This window comes from Ictidomys tridecemlineatus, unplaced genomic scaffold, assembly GCF_052094955.1.
Source record: "Ictidomys tridecemlineatus isolate mIctTri1 unplaced genomic scaffold, mIctTri1.hap1 Scaffold_69, whole genome shotgun sequence".
NCBI lineage: Eukaryota > Metazoa > Chordata > Mammalia > Rodentia > Sciuridae > Ictidomys > Ictidomys tridecemlineatus.
The window spans coordinates 422,166-442,315 of NW_027524892.1; the positions used below are offsets into that span (position 1 = coordinate 422,166).

The following is a 20,150-nucleotide window of genomic DNA, read 5'->3' on the forward strand; positions in this document are numbered from 1 at the left end:
GCTTGCCTGGGTGTGTGCAAGGATCAGATTGAACCAGCAAGGAAATCTAGAACCAAGTTAGGGTCAGAGACTTCATTTTGTGCTTGTAGCTTCTTTGCATTTCTTCATAGCAAAAGCATTTTCAGGGTTTTTTTATACTTGTATTTACCCTAAAATTACATCCTAAGTGTGTAAGTTATTATACTCTCAAGTAGTTACCAAAGCATCTTTTTCTGTATATAGAAATCATCATAGCCCCTGCTTATAAATCTTTCTTCTGGATTTCCTCATTTAATCCATTCCAGTGAAGTTCCTTTGTACTTGGATCCCCAGGAGGTCTAGGTTGTCTCTTAAAATTCTGGACTGTGCTACCAGTGACCTTACTGAAAGCTATTTCTTTTGATTCTCGCCCTCTGCTCTGTGACCACTTGGTGCCCTCTGTTAAGTAATCTTTTTTTAGTATGTTGCCTTTGGCAAACTACACATCTTTATACAATTTTTGATTATTTTTTCTTTTGATCTGGACATCTGGATAGTTCTTTGGTGTATTGTTCAGCAGAACCCAGAATTTTATTTGTTTTTCCCTAGAGAAGCTGAAGAACCATTTTTTATTTATTCATTACAAAAGTGCATGTATGCACACACGTGAATTCTTGGTTTGCCTAGGCATCTTAGTGCCTTTTCCTTACATTCCTGGCCATATTTGATGTGAATAGTCACCCTTTGGTCCTGATTTTTTATCTTCTGCTGCATCTCACTGTGTACCTCCGTACCTTGCACAGATCCAGGAGGAGTCAGTTTTTGTTGTTGTTTTTTTTAGATGGGGATTGAACCAGTGATGCTTTATCACTGAGCAACATCAAAAGGTCTTTTATTTTTAATTTTGAGACAGAGTCTCACTAAGTTGTTGAGGCTGGCTTTGGACTTGCAGTCTTCCTGCCTGAGTCCCTGGGATTACAGGTGTATACCATGGTACCCTGCTAGGAACCAACTTCTTATACTTTAACCACATCCTATTTTTATTTTCCTTGTTGTCACTCTTTTACCCATTGTCTGAATTGGAGATACCTGAATTCATGATTCACTATGTTCACTCTACTCTTTAAGAGGCAGCACATCTGTTCTTTTGTTAAATCCATGGGCTGATAATTTTCACTATGTGATTTTAATAGTGTCCCCCTAGGTCCAGGTCTTAAATAAATGAAGTCATATTTAAAACTAGTGTTTTGTGTATGTACTTATGGGTGTAGAGATGAGAGCATCTTAATTTTAAGTTAGACCCAAATCCACTGGTGAGTATGCCAATGATGAGTCCACAGAGAGGGCACATAAGGTGAAGACAAAGCAAAGGTGATGTCATGCTGCTGCATGCAGCTAAGGAGCACCAGCAGCCAGCAGAAGCCATGGGATCATGGCCTTTCCAACACCTTGATTTCCTTGATTTCAGATTTCTGGCCTTAGAAACCATGAAAGAAGAACTTTGGGTTGATCTAAGCTACTCAGTCATGGTAATTTGTTATAGCAGTTATAGGAAACCAATATATCAGTAATTCCAATTGTAACTCCAATCCTGGTATTCTTCTGGTTGTACCTTGACCTCACTGTTACTTAGTGACTCATTACACCTATAAATCAACATATTTAAAACCAAAATCATTTTTTCCCTCCTAGACTGAAAAGCTAAAGATCATTTTTTAGTTTTTTCCTTATTCTTTCACATCTACTTAGAAACCAATTCTTCACATAGTCACCCTTCATAATGTCTTCCATTTCCTTTGCTGAAGTCATTCTTAGGAAAATACAGGCAGAGTAAAGTGAGAAATAGTATTGAACTTATCCTCAGGATGCTCTAAATGGAGCAAGCTGCCACATTTCTATTTGTTAATTATCACTTCCTAGTTCAGAAACCTCAGTTTGCTGTGATTGATTTTCTGGGTCTCAAGTTTCTTTACAGACTGATCATAACTTTTAAACTTTTAATCCTCATCATTTTCAGGATGATTTTAACTATGACCACAAGATTTGACTTACTGTCTCTCATGTGAAATCCTGCTTCCTTTCCTTTCATAATTGAATGGCCCGATTGCAGGTACAAAAGTGCATGTATGCACACACATGAATTCTTGGTTGCCTAGGCATCTCAGTGCCTTTTCCTTACATTCATTCCTACTATCCCATTCAGTGGATCCTGGTTTTTTTTTTTAACTTAATGAAGAATTTTTTTTTCAGATTTTATCATAGAATACTTTTTACTTTCTCTTAACATGTCTCCCTGTGCCTTTTTATTTTTTTATGTATATGTTTAGGTAGCATGTTCATATATTACATAATGCTAAAGATAAAAAGGGGAATACAGTGAGAATCATCATTTTCTGCTTTGTTCTCAACTAAATTCTTCTGCCCAAGGCAACCAATATTGACAGTTCAAGTCCCTTTCAAGAGCTAATGAATGTATGCAAATTCAAGTCAATACTCATACTACCTATTGTTCTTTTCCCATGGTCATGTGCTACCTATACCATGTTATTCCTCACTTTTGGTACTTAATGATTCATTTTGGATATCCTTATTAGAACATAGAGGACTTCCCTTGTTTAAAGATTGAATAATATTACATTGATGGATATAACAGGATTTACTTACCCTGTCATCTAAAGATAAATATTAGGGTTAAATTGTTATTGTTTAAAGCATAAAGCTCTGTTAAATTTTCCTTTTGTCCTCTTCCAGCTATAGGGCAGGAATTGTATTCTCCAGCAAAATCCTATAACACTGTAGGTATTCAAGAGAATTGGTGGTATAGTACAGAGAATTGACAAACATTAATAAGTAGAGCTTCCACATATCCAAGTATATTATATACAATGAGAATTTGTCATATCACAAAATTTTAGTATTTATTTCAGTTTTGTATTTGTTGAATTTTCTGAAACACTTGGATAACATAGGTTGCTTATATTTAGTTTTATGGTAACTGGACCACGTGGCTTTTAGAAATGTTTTCTTAGGCTTTTATAGAAAATCCAGAATTTTGACAACCTTATATTTAAAAATCAAGGATGAACACCTAAAACATTATATTATATATTACACTGTGCATATAAATATAATTAACCATTGGATTGACATTACTTATATACAGACATTCAGAAAATTCAGCAAAGCATATCAATTACTTAGTTTACTGATTACTTGCTGAGGCTGGTCTTGAACTTGCAATTCTCCTGCCTCAGCCCCCTGAGTTACTAGGATTACAGATGCCACCACTCCTGGCTGAACTTTGAATTTTAACAAGTCACTATTTTATGTGATTGAAAGTATAGGCATGTTGGGGAAAATGTAACTGGAAGAAAAAATATTTGTACAAATCTGTTCTTAAGTATGCAAAGAATTTTAGATACACTTATGTCCTATGATTTTCATTGTCTGTGATGCAAAATAAACTACAAGGGTGCACTGTTTAACAGAAGTACAGTGTTGCAATCTTTTCCATTTTTTTCTTCCTAAAGCAGAAAGCAAATATTGGAAATATTTATGTGATATTAGAAATACAAATGCTTACTTTGTATGAGTAAAGTGACAGAAAATAAGTAAGAGAGATAAATACCAGTAATGTCTGACAGTGATTTATAATTAGCAGTTTTATCCATTTTGAGCTTTGAGTTCATTTTAGTGTTCTTTTAAAGTCACTAATACTATGTTTCCCACAATCAAGGCTTACCAATAAGTTAGTTCAACTGTATCTTGAAAAAAATTGTCAAACATATCTCTTTTATATATTTTTTTGGCTGCCCGTATTTAATAATTTGCCTAATTCCTCTAAGACATTTCTCAATATCGACAAATTAAGATATTTGGATTGTGTTTTTAGAAATTATACTGAAATTATTCACATTACAGGCTGTCGATTTTCTGAGCTGATTTTGACAACTGATTGTGCAGTTTCCAAAAAGAATTCATAAAAGTTTAAAATTAGTAAAATAGTCTAAATTTTTCTTGGAATAGATCTGTACCTAAAATTTTCCCCATTTAAGACTGTATTTTATAGAATATATATTTCACTGTCAATTTCATGTCCTTAAATTTTTCTGTACTTTTTTCCCATTATTTCAGGCTTCATGTCATTTTCCCTATAAAGGTGGATATATTCCTATCTACAAAAATGTTCATTTGAAAAGAAAAACTTTCCAATTAGAATTTTTCTGGCAGTTTTTAATGGAACTTTTGGAGCATTTTGTGGTTCTAATGATTCAAAATGTCAATTCTGTGACAAAATATAAAATATTTGACTCATTCTCTTATTTATGCAAACCATATCCCATGCATTAGTATAGAATATATATACAGTTGTATATAGTAAGACCAACATGTGTGAAAGAGGAAGTCAGAAATGCAGTGACTTGACTTAAATTGAAAGTGACTTATAATTCTGGAACTAAAACTAAGTTCAGAAATCTAGTTTCTGCACTGTATGTGCAGAAACTAGATTTATTACATTAGAAGAAGAGGTAAAAAAGTTGAATTTGTGGATAATCTTGACTCAGAATTCATAGAACCTTTGGGAGAATTTTTCATTTGACATATTTGGTGTGTCTTTGTGGCTTACAGCTATGTGTATACAACACCCACCAGCTTTTCCACTGACCACTAACATGATATGCCATTTTCTTGGGATATTGAGTTGTGACTGAAAACACAGTCGGAATAATCTCTAGTGGATATTTCATTTTGTCTCCTTTTGAATTCTGCTACAAACACTCAAAGATTGAGCAATTGAGACTTTTGACGTCTAGTATTATGCAAGTGAAATTTAATACCTAGAGTATTCATTTTTAATAAGTAACTTAATTTTTTCAAAATATGTGCTGTCTTCATCTTTTACTCACTTTTATATCAATGGCTTACAAGCAGATGATGTATCTGCTTGTATGAGTAGGTATATATTTGTTTTCATTTTACTTAATTGATTTTAATCCTACTTTTCAACAGAGTAATTAAGGTTGTACTCTTCTATATATAAAGTTTGTATTTGTAGTCTTTAAGAAATATACTGTTTTTTAATCCAGATCATCGGGTAACATTTTATTTTCCCCTCCACTCTCCTCTTATCATATGGAAAGTGGACCACACACATCATTCTACAATTGCCTAGGAACAGTGGTTACCATGGCATTTGCAATTTGATACATCAAATACAGCTGTCTGTACTTCCAAAAATATGACTGGTTTCAGTAGAGAAATGCACTGGCACAATATATTTAATCTTTCCCAGATATAAAGCATATTTTGTTATTGTGGTTTTCATAAGGTTCATTTCAAGGGTCAGAATAACAAAAGCAATGGTGAATGCTTATATTATTGACTATTAATATTACATATCAAGTTTAAAGAATATTACCCAGTTAATGTCCACAATAACCCTCTGTATCACTACTTTTTAGTTTTCTGCCCAGTTTACTTCTGACCGAAATGTAAAAAAAAAACTATGCTCATTATAAATTTAAATTTTAAATAAAAATATTATTCAAAGAACTATGGGTTGTGGGATTAATGTGGATTTCTCTTCCTTATCTATTAATATGCAAAAAAGTTGTTTCTCTCTAAAATTGCACAAGATATTCATAAAACCATATTGAAAACCATCAGTGTTAGGAGGCTTTCTTGACCAATCCTTGTGGTTCAAAGTTCACTTAGCCTGTCTGCCATGGGAGAGATTCACCTTTCAGTGGTAATTGGTTTGTGATAACAGAGGCCAGGGCAGAGAGAAGTGGGCATCTTTCCTAGAATGATGGTGATAAGCTTATAGAGGTGGGGCACTGTCTGGAATGAAGCCAGCTATACATCTTTGGTGCATTTTTTGGAATCAACTGAATTGGCCCCAGTTTGTTTACCTGTTGGTGTTGCATATTCCCCTACCCTGTCCCTAGAAAGACTTCTGCTAAAATGATAACAGAAGACTAGAGTTACCACCATTCCCTATCTTTAAGCTTGATCATGGGTTCTGCGCTCTTCTGGTTCATCCTGTCTTTTCCCCACAAGATATACTATTGAGAGAGGCCCTCATCTTTGGTCTTTAACAAAATGTAATAAGCAAAGGTTTCTCAATAACAAGAATTGGTTGTATGCTATCACACAAAATTGTAGGGCTTATGAAATGAAAGTGCATGTTGCTTCAAGAGAAGTGTAAAAACATTTTCAGGTCATAACACAAGTTGAAAAATTTGTAATTTATTTCTTCTTTGCATAGAGAAGGGCTGGAAAAAAGAAGTATATTGTGGCAGAACAGGAATTGTTGTGGTTTGGAGTATGGTTACATTCTATTCTTGGGCCTATGATTTTTTTTTTGTCCTTGTCATTTTCTTTTCCATCATCATCTTCATTGAATTTCTCTGTGGCTTGGTTTTCTTCTCTGTAGAATAAGGTTTTGTAACTGTGTTCATCAAAGTGTCTTCCAGCTCTAGTATTGTAAAATTATTTTGATCCTTTTATTGTCTTTTAAAATTGGATGAAAGGGCTTTGTTGTGGGAAGCTTTGATCAGTGGTAATGAGATGGTGATGCCTACTTCAACTCTGTGAGGATTTATGAAACCTAAACTACAGAAACAACTTAAGACATTGAATAATGGACATCTTTCTCCCTGGACTCCTGAAGGACCACGTGGGTATCACTAAAAAGTGCTCAAAGACTTAGTTTCATGAAGATGTGTTCAAGTTAATGAAGTTGCTTAGATATTCAAGTTAATGAACTTGAATATTTCATACTATCTCATAGTATTTACAAGGAATATATAGCTGGCAAAGAATAATGTTGATCTGTACCTTAAAAATATATATATATGTGTAAATATATATATATATATATACATATATATATGTAAATATATATATATAAATAATTTATAATAATTTTACAGGATTTCTTAGGTTCTCTATATTTACCCCGATCCTCCCCACATGTGAAAATAATATTGTAAACAGATAATAAAAAAACTCCTAATAGATACATTAAATAACATTATTAAAATTAGGCTACTGTTTATATGCCTTATTTGATTTTTTTCTTTTTGTGTTCTTTTCTAGAATGCATTGATTCCAGTGACCCACATCTTATGATTCACCTAATGATTAATAAGTGACCTAGTAACTAGTGCAAAGCTAGTCCTCAGCTAGTCATCAGTCTTTTGAACATTATTTAATTCTGTTTTCAACTTTTATTTAGTTTCATTTAAACCAGTGAATTTTGATTTGGATGAGAATTGTGGGACATTAATGATCTGGCCTGGTTTTCAACCTGACGTTGCCCTTTTTGCTAGAGGATTCTGTTTTTTCCTTGTAGTGTTTCCCTTTTCACAGAGCACACGGTTTGGTGATGTGTGTTTCTATTACAGGTGCAGTGGTCACTAATGGCAGACAGACTTATCAGTAGCTTTAACTAAATTAAATAATTGAATATCTCTAATGATTAACCATAACAGTTTCTCCTGGTAAATAGAAACCTATTTTCTCATATTGTAAACCCTTTAGACTTAAAATAATTAAATTTTAACCACTGTTGAATATATATGTATGTATGTATGTGTGTATATATATATATATATATATATATATATATATATATATATATATATATATATATATATATAAAAATTTGACCAAAGGAAATGTATCCTGGTTATAAAAGGTAAACATTTATAAATTATTCTTTATTTAATTCTTCATGTAAACTTCACCTGTTAGATTGTTCAGGTTTATATACTCTAATGCATATTCACGTACTCATCACCAGCATTTAACAAACTAGTGTTAATTATTTAACTTTTATTAAAGTCCTTCATGGTATGATGAAATAAGTTGAGGTGATTAAAGGTGGAGAATTTTAGAACAGCGAATTCGGCTTATGCAGCAGACTAAGCACAGGTTCCTGAATATTGAACACTGTTGTGTTTTAAAGTTGATCATAACTGAGATTGATTCCAATAGGACCCCCAATTCCACTTTTACCAAAGAGAAAGGCAGTCATAAATATTTCCTTTTTTAAACATTTATACTTTTCACTTTAACCTTAATAACTATCATGTTTTTATTTTGTTTACGGAATACATTCACATGTCATGTAATAATAGCTGATAAATATGGAACATGTACTGTGTACTAGGCACCATTTTATATATGCTGAGATCATTTAAGGATCACAGCACCTTTTAACATAGATATGGTTACTTTTTATAGATGAGGAGACTGAAGGTCACAGAGACAGTAAATGACACATTTCTTGGTTCTCCCCCTAGTGTTGACCCCATAGTCCATTTTGGGGATCACCATTATGGTGAGCTATCTTCCAACATAAAAAAAAAAAACTTCTATGAACCTCCCTCTGGTTCACACTAGGTGATTGAATTCTGATCAGTGCAAAAGTACAGTTACTTGGAGACTATTGGGAGCACATCCTGAAGGACACAGGAGAATATATTCTAAATGGAAACTTGTGTATTACTTAAAGAACTGTGGTAATTTAGGAAGTCTACTTTCTTGGCTACAATCTAACCAAGAAGTACTAAAGGGTTTTAATGTAAATACTCCATTTTTCCTGCAGACTTTCACCCAAGAGGAGGATATGTTCAGTAGATACAGACCATCTTTTCCTCAAGACCAAGTACTCCTCCAGGTTTTCTTAGTAGTGATATTTTAGTCAGCCTCAAAAAACTTCAAATTTGACTTTTAGTAACTTTGTTTGGCTGTTACCTTAGCTGACTGAAGCTCTTTTCTGAGAGTGTCTTTTTATAAAAACAACTAACCTCTTCTGTATTCCATAGGATGACTGAAAATATAAAGCTATTTTTTAAATGCTATTACTGGTGTTACATCTCAAAATTTACATTTCTATTATTAATCTTGTTTTGATTAACTAATCTCACAATTCTTATTAATTCAGAACTCCTGCTTTTGGATCATCTTATACTAATTGTTACATTTATATTCTGTCTCTTTATTTAGCAAGTTTTTACTATTAATTATAAGATGGAATCTAGTTATGACAGGCACAAGTTCTACCTCATATCAATTAGTAAAAATCATGTCTCTCCTAATGTCCTTGTTCTGAGGGTCTGTGGTTCAAACTGCAACTCTAGAAATGTATGCCAATTTATACCAGTGTTTTGTAGAATGATTATACCATATATGCTTCCCAAGGTATCCATAGCTTTGCATTCCCTCAATTGTCTTCATAAATGCTATTTATTTATTCTGACAAGTTTTAAATTCCTTGTTCATAGAAATATACATATTCTGTACAAAAATTCTAGCTTATTTTAGGATCTCCAGACTGATAAATATATGAATATGTGGGTATTCTGTATTTGAGTTATGGATATGTTTACATGAATTTGTGAGTATAAAAATTTCTCTATTTTTAAAATTTCTATGCTGTCTGCTTTACTGTATTATGAAAGTCTTTAGCTCTTAAACACTATTGTCTGTGAAGTTCATATCATGACTGCTTTTAGCATGTAATAGGTGAGATCCATAAGTGACAGTGATTGAGAATATGGCCTAAGGTGGAAGTATTTTTATTATATACCTCATGAAAGCAATCAGTCAAAACATGAGAAAGATGAAACTAAGGAGGAAGATCAAAGATGTCATTCCTTGGTGTGCTTTTACTGTATTGTTACTAATAAACCAGGTCTGCAGTGATAGTCATGCTTGAATAAGGCTAAACTGAAGTCAGTTTCTCAAGAAATAACATCTGTAGATTTTTAGAGAAATATTTTAAAATGTTCTTTTAGCATTTAACCATCTCCTTGAGTTTCTCTGAATTTGCTAATACTATGAGAGATCAAGTGAAAGTTTCAGACCACAGAGGCATTATAATCTACTCAAATCAGTATTTACTGCTAATTCCTCACTATGTTTCTATATCATCTGTTTATTACTGAGGATCCTTCTCTTGAATTATTTTAGAGGTCTGTTGGGGATCCATCCCATGACCTCCCGGTGGGGGATGATCACGATAGTTAATCAGAATTGACTTTAGTGGTTCAGAATCAAAATATGAGTTTGAGTGGCAGGTTTTCTTTTCTTGCTAGATTATTAGAGGTCTGAGTTCTGAAAGAAGGAACAGCGTAATATGATGGCAAGGGCTAGCTATAACTATATATCAACTGATATGGTAGAAGTTTAATATTTGGGGGGATGATGAGATCACCAGCCACCTTATCTCTCCTTCCTTAAGAGGAATTATGAATGAGGGGTTTGTATAGTATAGAATCTGCCATGTAGGCTTGTGTTTCTGTCCCTGTGGTGATCCATCGTTGTCTTTAGTATCTCACACAGTTGGCAATGATGATAGCTTTTAAATCATTTTTTTTCTTTTGGGGCAGGTTTTTTTCCTCTGGCAGAAGTATTAGAAAGTTATGAAATAGTAAATTCGTCACTTTTTTCTGGATGTGTAGCAAAGCACAAAGACAGGGAACTTCTTATGTATTGGACTATTTTGCTTGGATGTACTTACATGGTCCTGTAAGAGTGGAATGACCCAAATTTACACAAACATCTAGTCCAAGTTTATCAAGACTTCTTACCCATGAAGAAGAAAATACAGAATTCATTTTCCACTCACTTAAATATTTATTGAGAAACTTCTGTATGCCAAACAATTGTTCCAGAATTACAGCAATGAGCAAAATAGAAAAACAAGTTCCTGCCCTTATAGCCAATTCCAGTGGAAGCAGATAATAAAGCAGTAAATAAGCCAAAAGCTGTTAAAGGCTTATAGTAAAAAATAAAGCTTGGAAATGGGATAGAAAATTTTGGAGTCAGGGAGGAAGGCATTGAAAGGTGACATGTGAGAAATAACCAGAAGGAAATGAGGGAGGGAAACATTAAGCTATCAGAAGGAAGAATGTTCTAGGTATAGGAACAGCCAGGGTAGCCATCCCAGGAACTCTCCAGGCACCATGAGAGGCAGCAAAAAGGCCATTGTGACTGGAGTGAGCTATTCTGTCCTTGCAGATGGTCAGAGACATCTAGGAACCAGGACATCAATTAAAAGGACTTAGATTTTCTGTGCCAATTGGGAAAATACTAGAAGGTTTTGAACAAAACATCCGAAAGTGACTTACACACTTTAACAGGATCTTTTCTTCCTGCTATGTTGAGAAAAGACAGTAGGCATGCAGTGTACAAGCAGAGCCCTGTTAGAGTGTTGTCATTGATTCAGACTCTATGGTAGAAGTCAAGCTGATGCTCAGTGTCTTTTAAGGGAGGAGCCAACAGGGTAGATTTGTTATGGATGATGAGAGAGGAGATGACAGCAAATAGAAAGATGACTTGCTCTTTGCTGAGATAAAGACCATGAGAAGTACAGAGTTTGGGGTAGAAGGAAGAAAAGGAATGACTGCTAAGATTTCAGGTTTAGACGTGCTAAGTTGAAGTGGCCTTGATGTGGAGACCAAAACAGGTCATCGGATGGAGTAGACATGAATTTACAATCATCAGCATGTATATAAAACTTACAGGTAACAAATCATCAAGAAAGTGTGAGTATAGATATTAACAAGAATATGGCCAGAGTTCTGGTGACACCAATGTTGGTCAGAAGATGAAAACTAATGCACCAAGAAAGCAGAGCAGCCAGAGTATGGATCTGTTGAGAGTGAGAAATGTGGTGTTCTGGGTAAGAAAAAGCACTACAGAAGGGAGGTCATGTGTGTTTATTGCTGCTAACAGGTCCAAAAAAAAAAGTGTTCTGAGAAATGACCACTGATTTATTTGTGGTCAAGGTCATTGGTGATTTTGATAGGAAAAGTGTTAGTGGGTCAAGGGTTGGTAAAAGTTTAATTGGGAAACTCAAGTGGGAAAAGAGAAATTGCAGAAATAAAGTATGAACAATTCTAAGTTTTGTTATAAGTGAAAGAGCAAAGATAGTGTGGCAGTTGGCCAGGAGGCATCAATCTGCCTGAGGAGGCAGGATAGTCCTAGCTTCTGCAGACATTCACCTGCCAGGAATGTGAGCAGTAGCCACTTGTAGTCTGTGACCTCAAGGACCTTATCTTGGGCAAATATAAATTCTTGAAACATTTTCCACTGATACACTGGTGCTAAAAAGAGATAGATTAACCAAGCCAGCTATTAGTGTACCAGTACTCTTCTCCTTTTCAACCCTTACTTTACATTCAATAATTTCTCCGATTCTTCTGTAAAAGTTAGTTTTTAACAGTATTTCTCAAAAGCCTTTTACATTTCAGTTTGTTATTTTCGTATTTGTCCCCTGTCCTAGTCTAAGTTAATTGGGGAGGGATATATTTTATTTTTCCTTATATTTTACCTTACTTCTGCACAGATTTTCTTTGTTTCATAACTATTTTTTAATAAATTACTATTGTGATTCATTTTGGTAGATGATGGATTTGTTTTAAAGATCAGTGTCTTCATAAAGTTTGCAATTAATTTCTATTCATAGGATTGTGTTTGGTGGTTTTGTTTTTTACAGAGTCCCTGTGAAGCAAGCATAGTGAGAACAGGCTCACTGCGGCTCAGTAGCTCCTCCCTTGGGGAACTTCATCTTTGAGGAGAACAAAGTGAAAAGCACCTTCCCTACCCTCCAAAGCAGCCCAACGTTGAAGCGATGGAAATGGCCGAGTGACTGGTAATGTTACTTTTCCCATTAACACTTTCATTTGTATTATGTTCTGCTTAATACAAACAGAAATGATATGTTTGTCTTTTTATTAAATAATGATATTTAGGATTTATAAATAGTCCCTGATTATTCTCACTTGACTGCTTTCTATGAATCTGCAACACAAAATAAAATGACAAAATTATATGGCTTCATTATCCGAAAATGAGCAGATTGTAATTTGTAAACTTATTTAGAAAACATTGCCACTCCAGGATTGACTTATATAGTAAGAGAAATGAATCTAAGTGGAATTTTGTCATTTCACAGTTGGGTAGTAAAATGACTTTTAGCAAGGTCAAGGCTCAATTATTTCTGGATTATATATAAAAAAGCTACAGTGAAGCTGTAAAGGTGCTTTATGTATGAGGCTTGTTTATATATTGTGTTGTTCCTTTCAGCCCTGCAGTTAGTAGATGGGATTCCTCCAACAGTGCTTTGGAAACAAGCTCTCCTGAGGGGCCATCCAGCCCAGGTATGACACCTTGACTCCACTCTGTGTCAGTACTGAAAAAGAATTTCCATGACAGTTGAGGAATAGATTTAATTAGAATGCTCTATGAAAGAGATCAGATTTTTTGACCTCATTTCCCAAATTTATTTCATGGAATGAATTCTCCTTCCCTTACTCCCCCCAGGAGTAGGGATTAGAGTCTGAAACTGACACAAAATCAACATTTCAGTTCTGGAATTATACCTGGAGGACTTTCCCTGTTTGGTCTCTTGTTTTTCCTTATTCAGTGTCAGGTTGACATTTGTTAACCTCCTTCCCAAGAGTACTGACACATCATAGTTAGAAACGTTTAGTATGTTTTGGGAAAAAATTTACATTAAAATATAAGCATAGTTTTTTAAGCAATGCTTCTAGGTATGAATTCAATGACCAGGTATCCTACTGTCATGGTAAAAATTTGTTACCCTGAAAATACTTTCTATTATATAACTTGCATTATCAGTTCTCCTCAAATAAGTAACTGAACTAAATTTTATTAAAAGCATGTACACTATGAGAAAATTTTATGTGCATTTTGACTTATATGTTCAATTATCAATATTAAATTTGCATATATACTGGTATATATTGTTTATAGGATATATTTTTCATCCCCATGTTTACCAAATTTGTAATCACATGACTCACATTTTACTTATGCCTGTATCAACATGTGGTTTTATATATGCTTTCATACATAATTTCACAGTATATTCTTATGAATATTGATATTTCCCAATTCACATATTCATTCTTACACTAAAACCCTAACACAATCCAAAATTTTATATTGACCTTTATATTACTTCTACAAGAAAGGCAAATTTTACTTCAATCCTTGTACACCAATAAGAATTTTAAAGTGTATTTTGACTTTTATTTTCAATGATCAATATTAAATTCACATACATATCACTGTATATAATTTATAGAATATATCCTTGAAACTCCCTATTTACAAAATGTCTCATCATATGATTCATATAACAGTCTCCCTAATGTCATACCATGCATGTTTTTTATGTATTTTTTAACATATTTTCACACATTCATCTTATGAATACAGATATTTCCCAGTATACATGTCCATTCTTTAACCGTAATCCTAACTCAAACCAAAATTTTTTATTATCTTTACATTACCTTTTTATCTAAATCCAGTTTGACTTGAATCCATGTAGTCCAATAAATTTTAAATTGTATTTTGACTTCTATTTTAATTGTTTAATGATAAATCTGCATCTATACTAATATATGTAATTTATAGGTTATATCCTCACCTCCACTTATATACAACATGTATAATCACATTACTTATATTGTATTCTTCTCTGTGTCATAACATGTATGTTTATATATGTTTTGGTACATTTTTAATGTAAATTCTTAGGACTGTTCATATTTTCACATACACATGTTAATCTTTAACCCTACCACTAACTCAAACCAAAATTTCATATTAACCCTAACCTTACCTCTACATGTTAACCAATTTTACATAAATCCATGTGACCAGGTGTATATGTGCCTGTGAGTGCTAGCTGTGCTTACTGGTTCAGATATGTACGTGTGTGTATATGTATATATACATATATATATCTGACAGGAGACCTCAGCAGTCTTGTGCAGCCAGGCAATTGCATCATCACTACCAGGTCCCTGGATTGGCACCAGCAGGTTTCCATGTTTGGCCAGAATTATTTAGTGCTGAGCACCGCATTGGCCAGAACTCCAGTCCTCCCAGAAGTTGAAGCCAGGAGGACTGTGAGAACTACCTTGGCTCCAAACAGCAAAAGTTGTGCATGGACCCCAACCTCAAGCGCTACTGCAGGGGAGCGGGGGTATGACACAACATTCCTGCACTGCCTTCTACACTGTGGCCCAGACAAGGAACCGGCACCCTACACCACCTCCTGGGCAAGTTCTGCAGCGCCCCTTCCTGCAACACAAGCCATCCTCCCCATCTTCCCGGGAACTCTGCTTCTCGCTCGCCCTCCCTGCACATCATGTGGCCCCACCCCTATATTGTTGGGCACAGCCCTGCCCTCAACTCATAAGTGAATGCATGATGTGCACACGCACGAACGCAAGACGCGGTCATGTTCCACGCGCACATGCACGCACACACGCACGCACGCATGCACAGACACACTGCGAACTACTTCTGTGCAGTGGGTTTCCGGCGGCCTAGAAGTTTCAGGCAGATGGTGGAGAAGCACGTATCTTCAAGTAGCTGAGGACCTACCTTTGCAAGGCTGCCTGGCCTGCTCTGCTCCTGGCCAAGAAGCTTTGTCGCCTCTGGGATGAAGTCCCTTCCAGCTTTCAACTTTGCGGTTCCTGGTGAGAATGTGAGGCCTCCCACAAAGGCAGCCTGGCACTCACCACTGTGCTCCTGTTGGACATTGTGAATCCCAGTGGAGAGCCTCAGGTAGAGAGGGCACCAGTGTGTCCAGCAGTTCGTGGGGTGTAGCACTGGCTGGGGCGGTGTCATGGGACCAGAGCTGGGTAAGTAATGCATGGGGAGGAGGCAAAGTGTGTCTCTCTCCCTGTAAGGTGGTTCATGGATGTGCAGACCCTGCTGAGTCCTGTTTGGGATAGGAACCTTGCTGGATAGTTCTTAGGGAACCAGAAGCAGGGTGGGATAGGAGGTGGGAGGGGTAGAGGTGGGTGATGTAGGAGCTTCGTGGGGTAGGAGCTGGGTGGGATAGTGCAGGGGAGGGTGTGCTCTGTGCTATCCATGGGAGGCAGTAACTGAAGGGGTGACCATGCTGAGGCTTGTGGGGGAAGGGTCCTGGCTGGAGATCTTAGGGGACCCGAGCTGGGTGGGGTAGTGTCTGGGGAGAAGGTGCACTGTGCCTGTTGCTGCTAGGCATTACCTTGTAACATTCCTGGGCAAAAACCCACCCTCAACACACAGACGAGTGCGTGAGGCATACAAGCTTGGGCGGGCATATTGCAAGCTGTTTCTGTGCTCTGAGTTTCCAGGCATCCAGAAGTGGCCAGTAGACAGTGGAGAAGCATGTTCCTCAAGTACCTGAGATCCTTCCTGCTGAACCTGGGAGCAGAGCCAAGGTAGGGAGACCTCCAGTGTCGTCAGCAATGTGTGGTGTATGGCCCTGGCTGGAGAGGTGTTCGGGGACCAGACTGGATGGGGTAGGTGCTAGGTGTGGTAGTGTGTGAGGAGGGGGCACGCTGTTTCTGTAAAGTGGTGCCTGGAGAGGAAGCTCATGCTGAGGCCTTTGGGGGCACTGCCCTGGCTGAAGAGGCTTCAGGGGAACGGAGCTGGGTGAGGTAGTTGGTAGGGAGGGGCACACTGTGTTTGTACCTGTGAGGAGATGCCTGGAGGGGGCGCTCTTGCTGAGGCCTGTGGGTACAAGGCCCTCACTGGGGAGGTGTTAGGGCACCAGGAACTGGATGGGGTAGTACATGGGGAGGGTACTTGCTGTGCCTGTCACTGCAATGCAGTGCCTACAGTGGATGCTTGTGCTGAGGCCTGGGGGGTGCAGTCCTGGCTGGAGAGTTATTGGGAGACCAGAGCTGAATGGGGTGGAGCTTGGTGGGGTAGGAACTTTTGTGGGGAGAGGTGCACTGTGCCTGTTCTTGCTAGGGGTTAGCTAGAGGGGGCAGTTTTCCTGAGGCTTGTAGGGGCACAACCCTGGCTGGAGAGGTCTTAGGGGACCAGAGCTGGGTGAGGTAGTACCTTGGGAGGGCTGAACTGTTTCTATAACTGTGAAGTAGGGCCTGGGAACATCCCAGCACATATCCCCGCCCTTGACACACATGTGCATGCAGTTTGCACACATTCACTGATTCATGCAGGAACTTATTCCAAACTTCATCTGCACAGTGGATTTCTGGGCAGCCTAAAAGTATACTGCAGATTGTGGAGAAGCTAGGGCCTTCAAATCACAGAGATCCTTTCTACTGATGGCTGCCTGGGCTGCTCCAGTCTTGCCCCTAGACTATGTCACCCTCTGGGAAGGTGTTCTTGCCGTCCTTTCTCATTTATGCTTCCTGGTGAGGATGTTGGGCCTCCCACAGGGGCAGCATGGCCCTCACCACCACCTCCTGTTGGTCTTTGTGGGCTTATGAGGACAGTCTCAGGTAGGGAGGACTCCAGTGTCCCCAGTGGTATGTGGCATATGGCCCTGGGTGGAGAGGTTTTAGGGGACCAGAGCTGGGTGGTGAAGAAGTTTGGTGGGTAATGTGTGGTGATGGGGCACACTGTGCCTGTCTCTGCGAGGCAGTTACTTGAGGGGGCGCTCATGCTGAGGTCTGGAGGGGGCGCGCAGCCCTGGCTGGAGAGGCATTGGGGATTGGAGCTAGATGAGTTAGAGCTGGGTGGGGTAGTGTGTGTGGAGGGGGCATGCTGTGCTGGCCCCTTGAGAGGGGCCTCTTTCTGAGGCCTGTGGGGGTTGGACCCTTGCAGGAGAGGTGTCCTTGGACCAGAGGCTAGGTGGGGTAGGGTGTGGGGAGGGGACACTCAGTGCCTGTGGCTGCAAGGTGATGACTGGAGCAGACACAGGTGGTGAGGCCTCTGGAGGCGCCACACTGGCTGGAGAGGTGCAGAGGGACTGGCAGCTATGTGGGGTAGTGGCTGCCTGCTCTGAGTGAGTGCCTGGAGGGGGCATTAGTGCTAAGGCCTGTTGAGGTGGGGAAGTGTGGCATAGGAGTTAGTGTGCTGTTCCTGGGTGCTCTTGAGCTGAGTGGGTGTGGCAGAGGTTGCAGGGCAGTGGGGCAGAGGCACTTGGGTGCTGTTCCTGGGTGCTCCTGGAGGCAGCTGAGTTTGTGTGGTAGAGGTTTTAGGGCTGATACCTGGCTTCAATAGTGGGGCCTTGTTGGGGGAGTAAGTGTGAAGGGAAACTTTGGTTGGGGGCTAACCTGAATGGGGGGATGTTGAAGGGAGAAAGAGGAACACCTGGTTTAAATGGGAGTATGCATGTATCATTTTTAAAGTTGTGCATATGGTGTATCATTTTAAAAGCTGTGTTCTAAACTTTATCTGCCAGTGTTTTCTTTTGTTTGTCCCCCCAAAAGAGTAAATTACAAGTTTTCAGTGTAAGTCTATTCTCTACATTCTGTACATATAATTTATGTGTTTTTCTTGTACCTTTTATTTTATTACAATTAGGTGATTTGTAATGATTCATTGTTTATATATCAATGACTTTCATATTTTAAATCAATCATTTTTATGGAAACCATTTTTGTAAGTCCTCATTTACTTTGCTTTTTAGTTCACTATTTCCCAGTAAGTACAATTACTCATCCATTGGCATTTCCCTTTTTGCTGTGCAAAGTATTTCATTCTGAAATACTTTGATGTGTATTTTGTCCAATGTGTCTTACTCAAGCTTCATGGAAATTTAATTATCAGTTGTTTTTGTCTGATATTCTTAACTTCCACTCATTTACTGGCATATGTCATCACTTTGTTCTTCTTTAAAACTGAGTAATATTCCATTGTGCATATTGACCACATTTTCTTTATCTGTTCATCTGTTGAAGGACACCTAGGTTGGTTCCATAGTAAAACTCTTTTGTGAGTTGAGCTACTTTATAGCATTGATGTGGCTGCATCACTGTAGTATGCTGATTTTAAGTCTATTGGAAATAGACTGAGAAGTGGGATAGCTGGGTCAAATGGTGGTTTCATTCCAAGTTTTCTGAGAAATCTCCATACTGCTTTCCATGATGATTACATCAATTTGCAGTCCAACCAGCAATCTATGAGTGTGTCTTTTCCCCCACATCCTCACCAACATTTATTTTTGCATATGCAGTAAGTTAGGAGAAACCAGAATGACAACACTTTACCTTCTCAATCAAACAGCATCATGCTAACTGAATGATCAAAGTTCAACATTAACTGTACTTGACAACAGATGTTAAGTTTCCCACCCCCTACTCCATGAAATAAGTATCATCTGTCCAATTCTTGTAGAAAATGTTTTGCCTAAAACAGATCATGAGGAGGCAATCAGAAACATTCAAATTCTGCAAAACAACTGTTCAGGACACTTCCACAATGTCAGTGCTGTATAAAAAATGTCAGAAAACCATTATAGATTACAGGATTCTAAAGAAAAATGACAACAAAATGCAACACGTGATCCTTGATCATATCCTGTATATTTAAAAAATCCAGCTATAATGGATTTAGGAAAATTTGAATATGGAATATATACCTTGATAGTAGTTTCATATCAATATCAAATTTCCTCAAAGTGATATTAGTATGGTGGTACAAGAAAATTTTCCTATACATACCAAAATATTAAAATTGATGAATTTAGCTGAATACATATTGGTGTCATGCTAATCTTCATTTTTGCTTAACCTCATTTACATATAGAAAAGTATACAGATTATGGTGCACATCATTTTACTGTTCTTGAAACTTTCCTATAGGATTGAACATTTTAAAATAGCATTTTAATGGGAAAAAAAGCAGTGTTAGACAAAGTTCTACATAGTCTGAGTTAGTTGCACCTACCTAAGCACACAGATTCTAAAACTAACTTTGCTTCTACCAGATGGCTCTTCTACTTGGGGCAGTGCTCTGAGGTCAAGGTAAATTGCTTTGCCTCTTACTAGCCCTTGCCTCAAGCCTCAAAAATCTCTGGGAAGTAAAACAGTGAAACATCACAGGTCCACTATGTCTTGTGGAAGCTTTGTACCACAGACAGAATTCTCCATAGCCAAGGAGAAGAGTTACACCTAGGATTGTTTACCACATGGAGATTTTCTTAGCCAGGTGTGTGTCCCTCCTGCACCCCACTGCCCTACCTGAGGGACAGGGCTGGCAAATTTGCAGAAGTCAGGGAGGTCAAAAGCAATCCTGATTTCTTCCTTTTGAAAATTCACATGTTGGAAGTTCTCTGGTGGGCTGAGATGACCAAGTGTGGGGTCAGCTGGCAGGAAAGCACTCCAAGTAGCTCCTTCCACCTCCCTACAAGCTCCCATGGAGAGGCCAGGAGAAGCAGCATATGCAGTCAG

General features: G+C 37.7%; 1 protein-coding gene across 11 annotated transcripts in view; it reads left to right on the top strand.

Annotated features, from left to right (window-relative positions):
* Nucleotides 1-20,150, top strand: part of LOC144374416 (palmitoyltransferase ZDHHC19-like) — an 89,653-nt gene that overhangs the window by 7,785 nt on the left and 61,718 nt on the right. For 7 of the 11 annotated variants that reach the window (XR_013433821.1, XR_013433820.1, XM_078037251.1 and 4 more), the window contains 4 exons: nt 12,470-12,625; nt 13,060-13,133; nt 14,758-15,656; nt 16,130-16,223. Coding sequence is in view for 9 of the 11 variants with exons in the window: in XM_078037251.1 (XP_077893377.1) it covers nt 15,641-15,656; nt 16,130-16,223 (110 nt within the window). In the remaining 2 variants the exon portion in view is untranslated. Of the gene's footprint in view, nt 1-12,469; nt 12,626-13,059; nt 13,134-14,411; nt 15,657-16,129; nt 16,224-20,150 lie in introns of those variants that run through there. The other 4 variants (XM_078037252.1, XM_078037257.1, XM_078037258.1 and 1 more) reach the window with 4 other exon arrangements.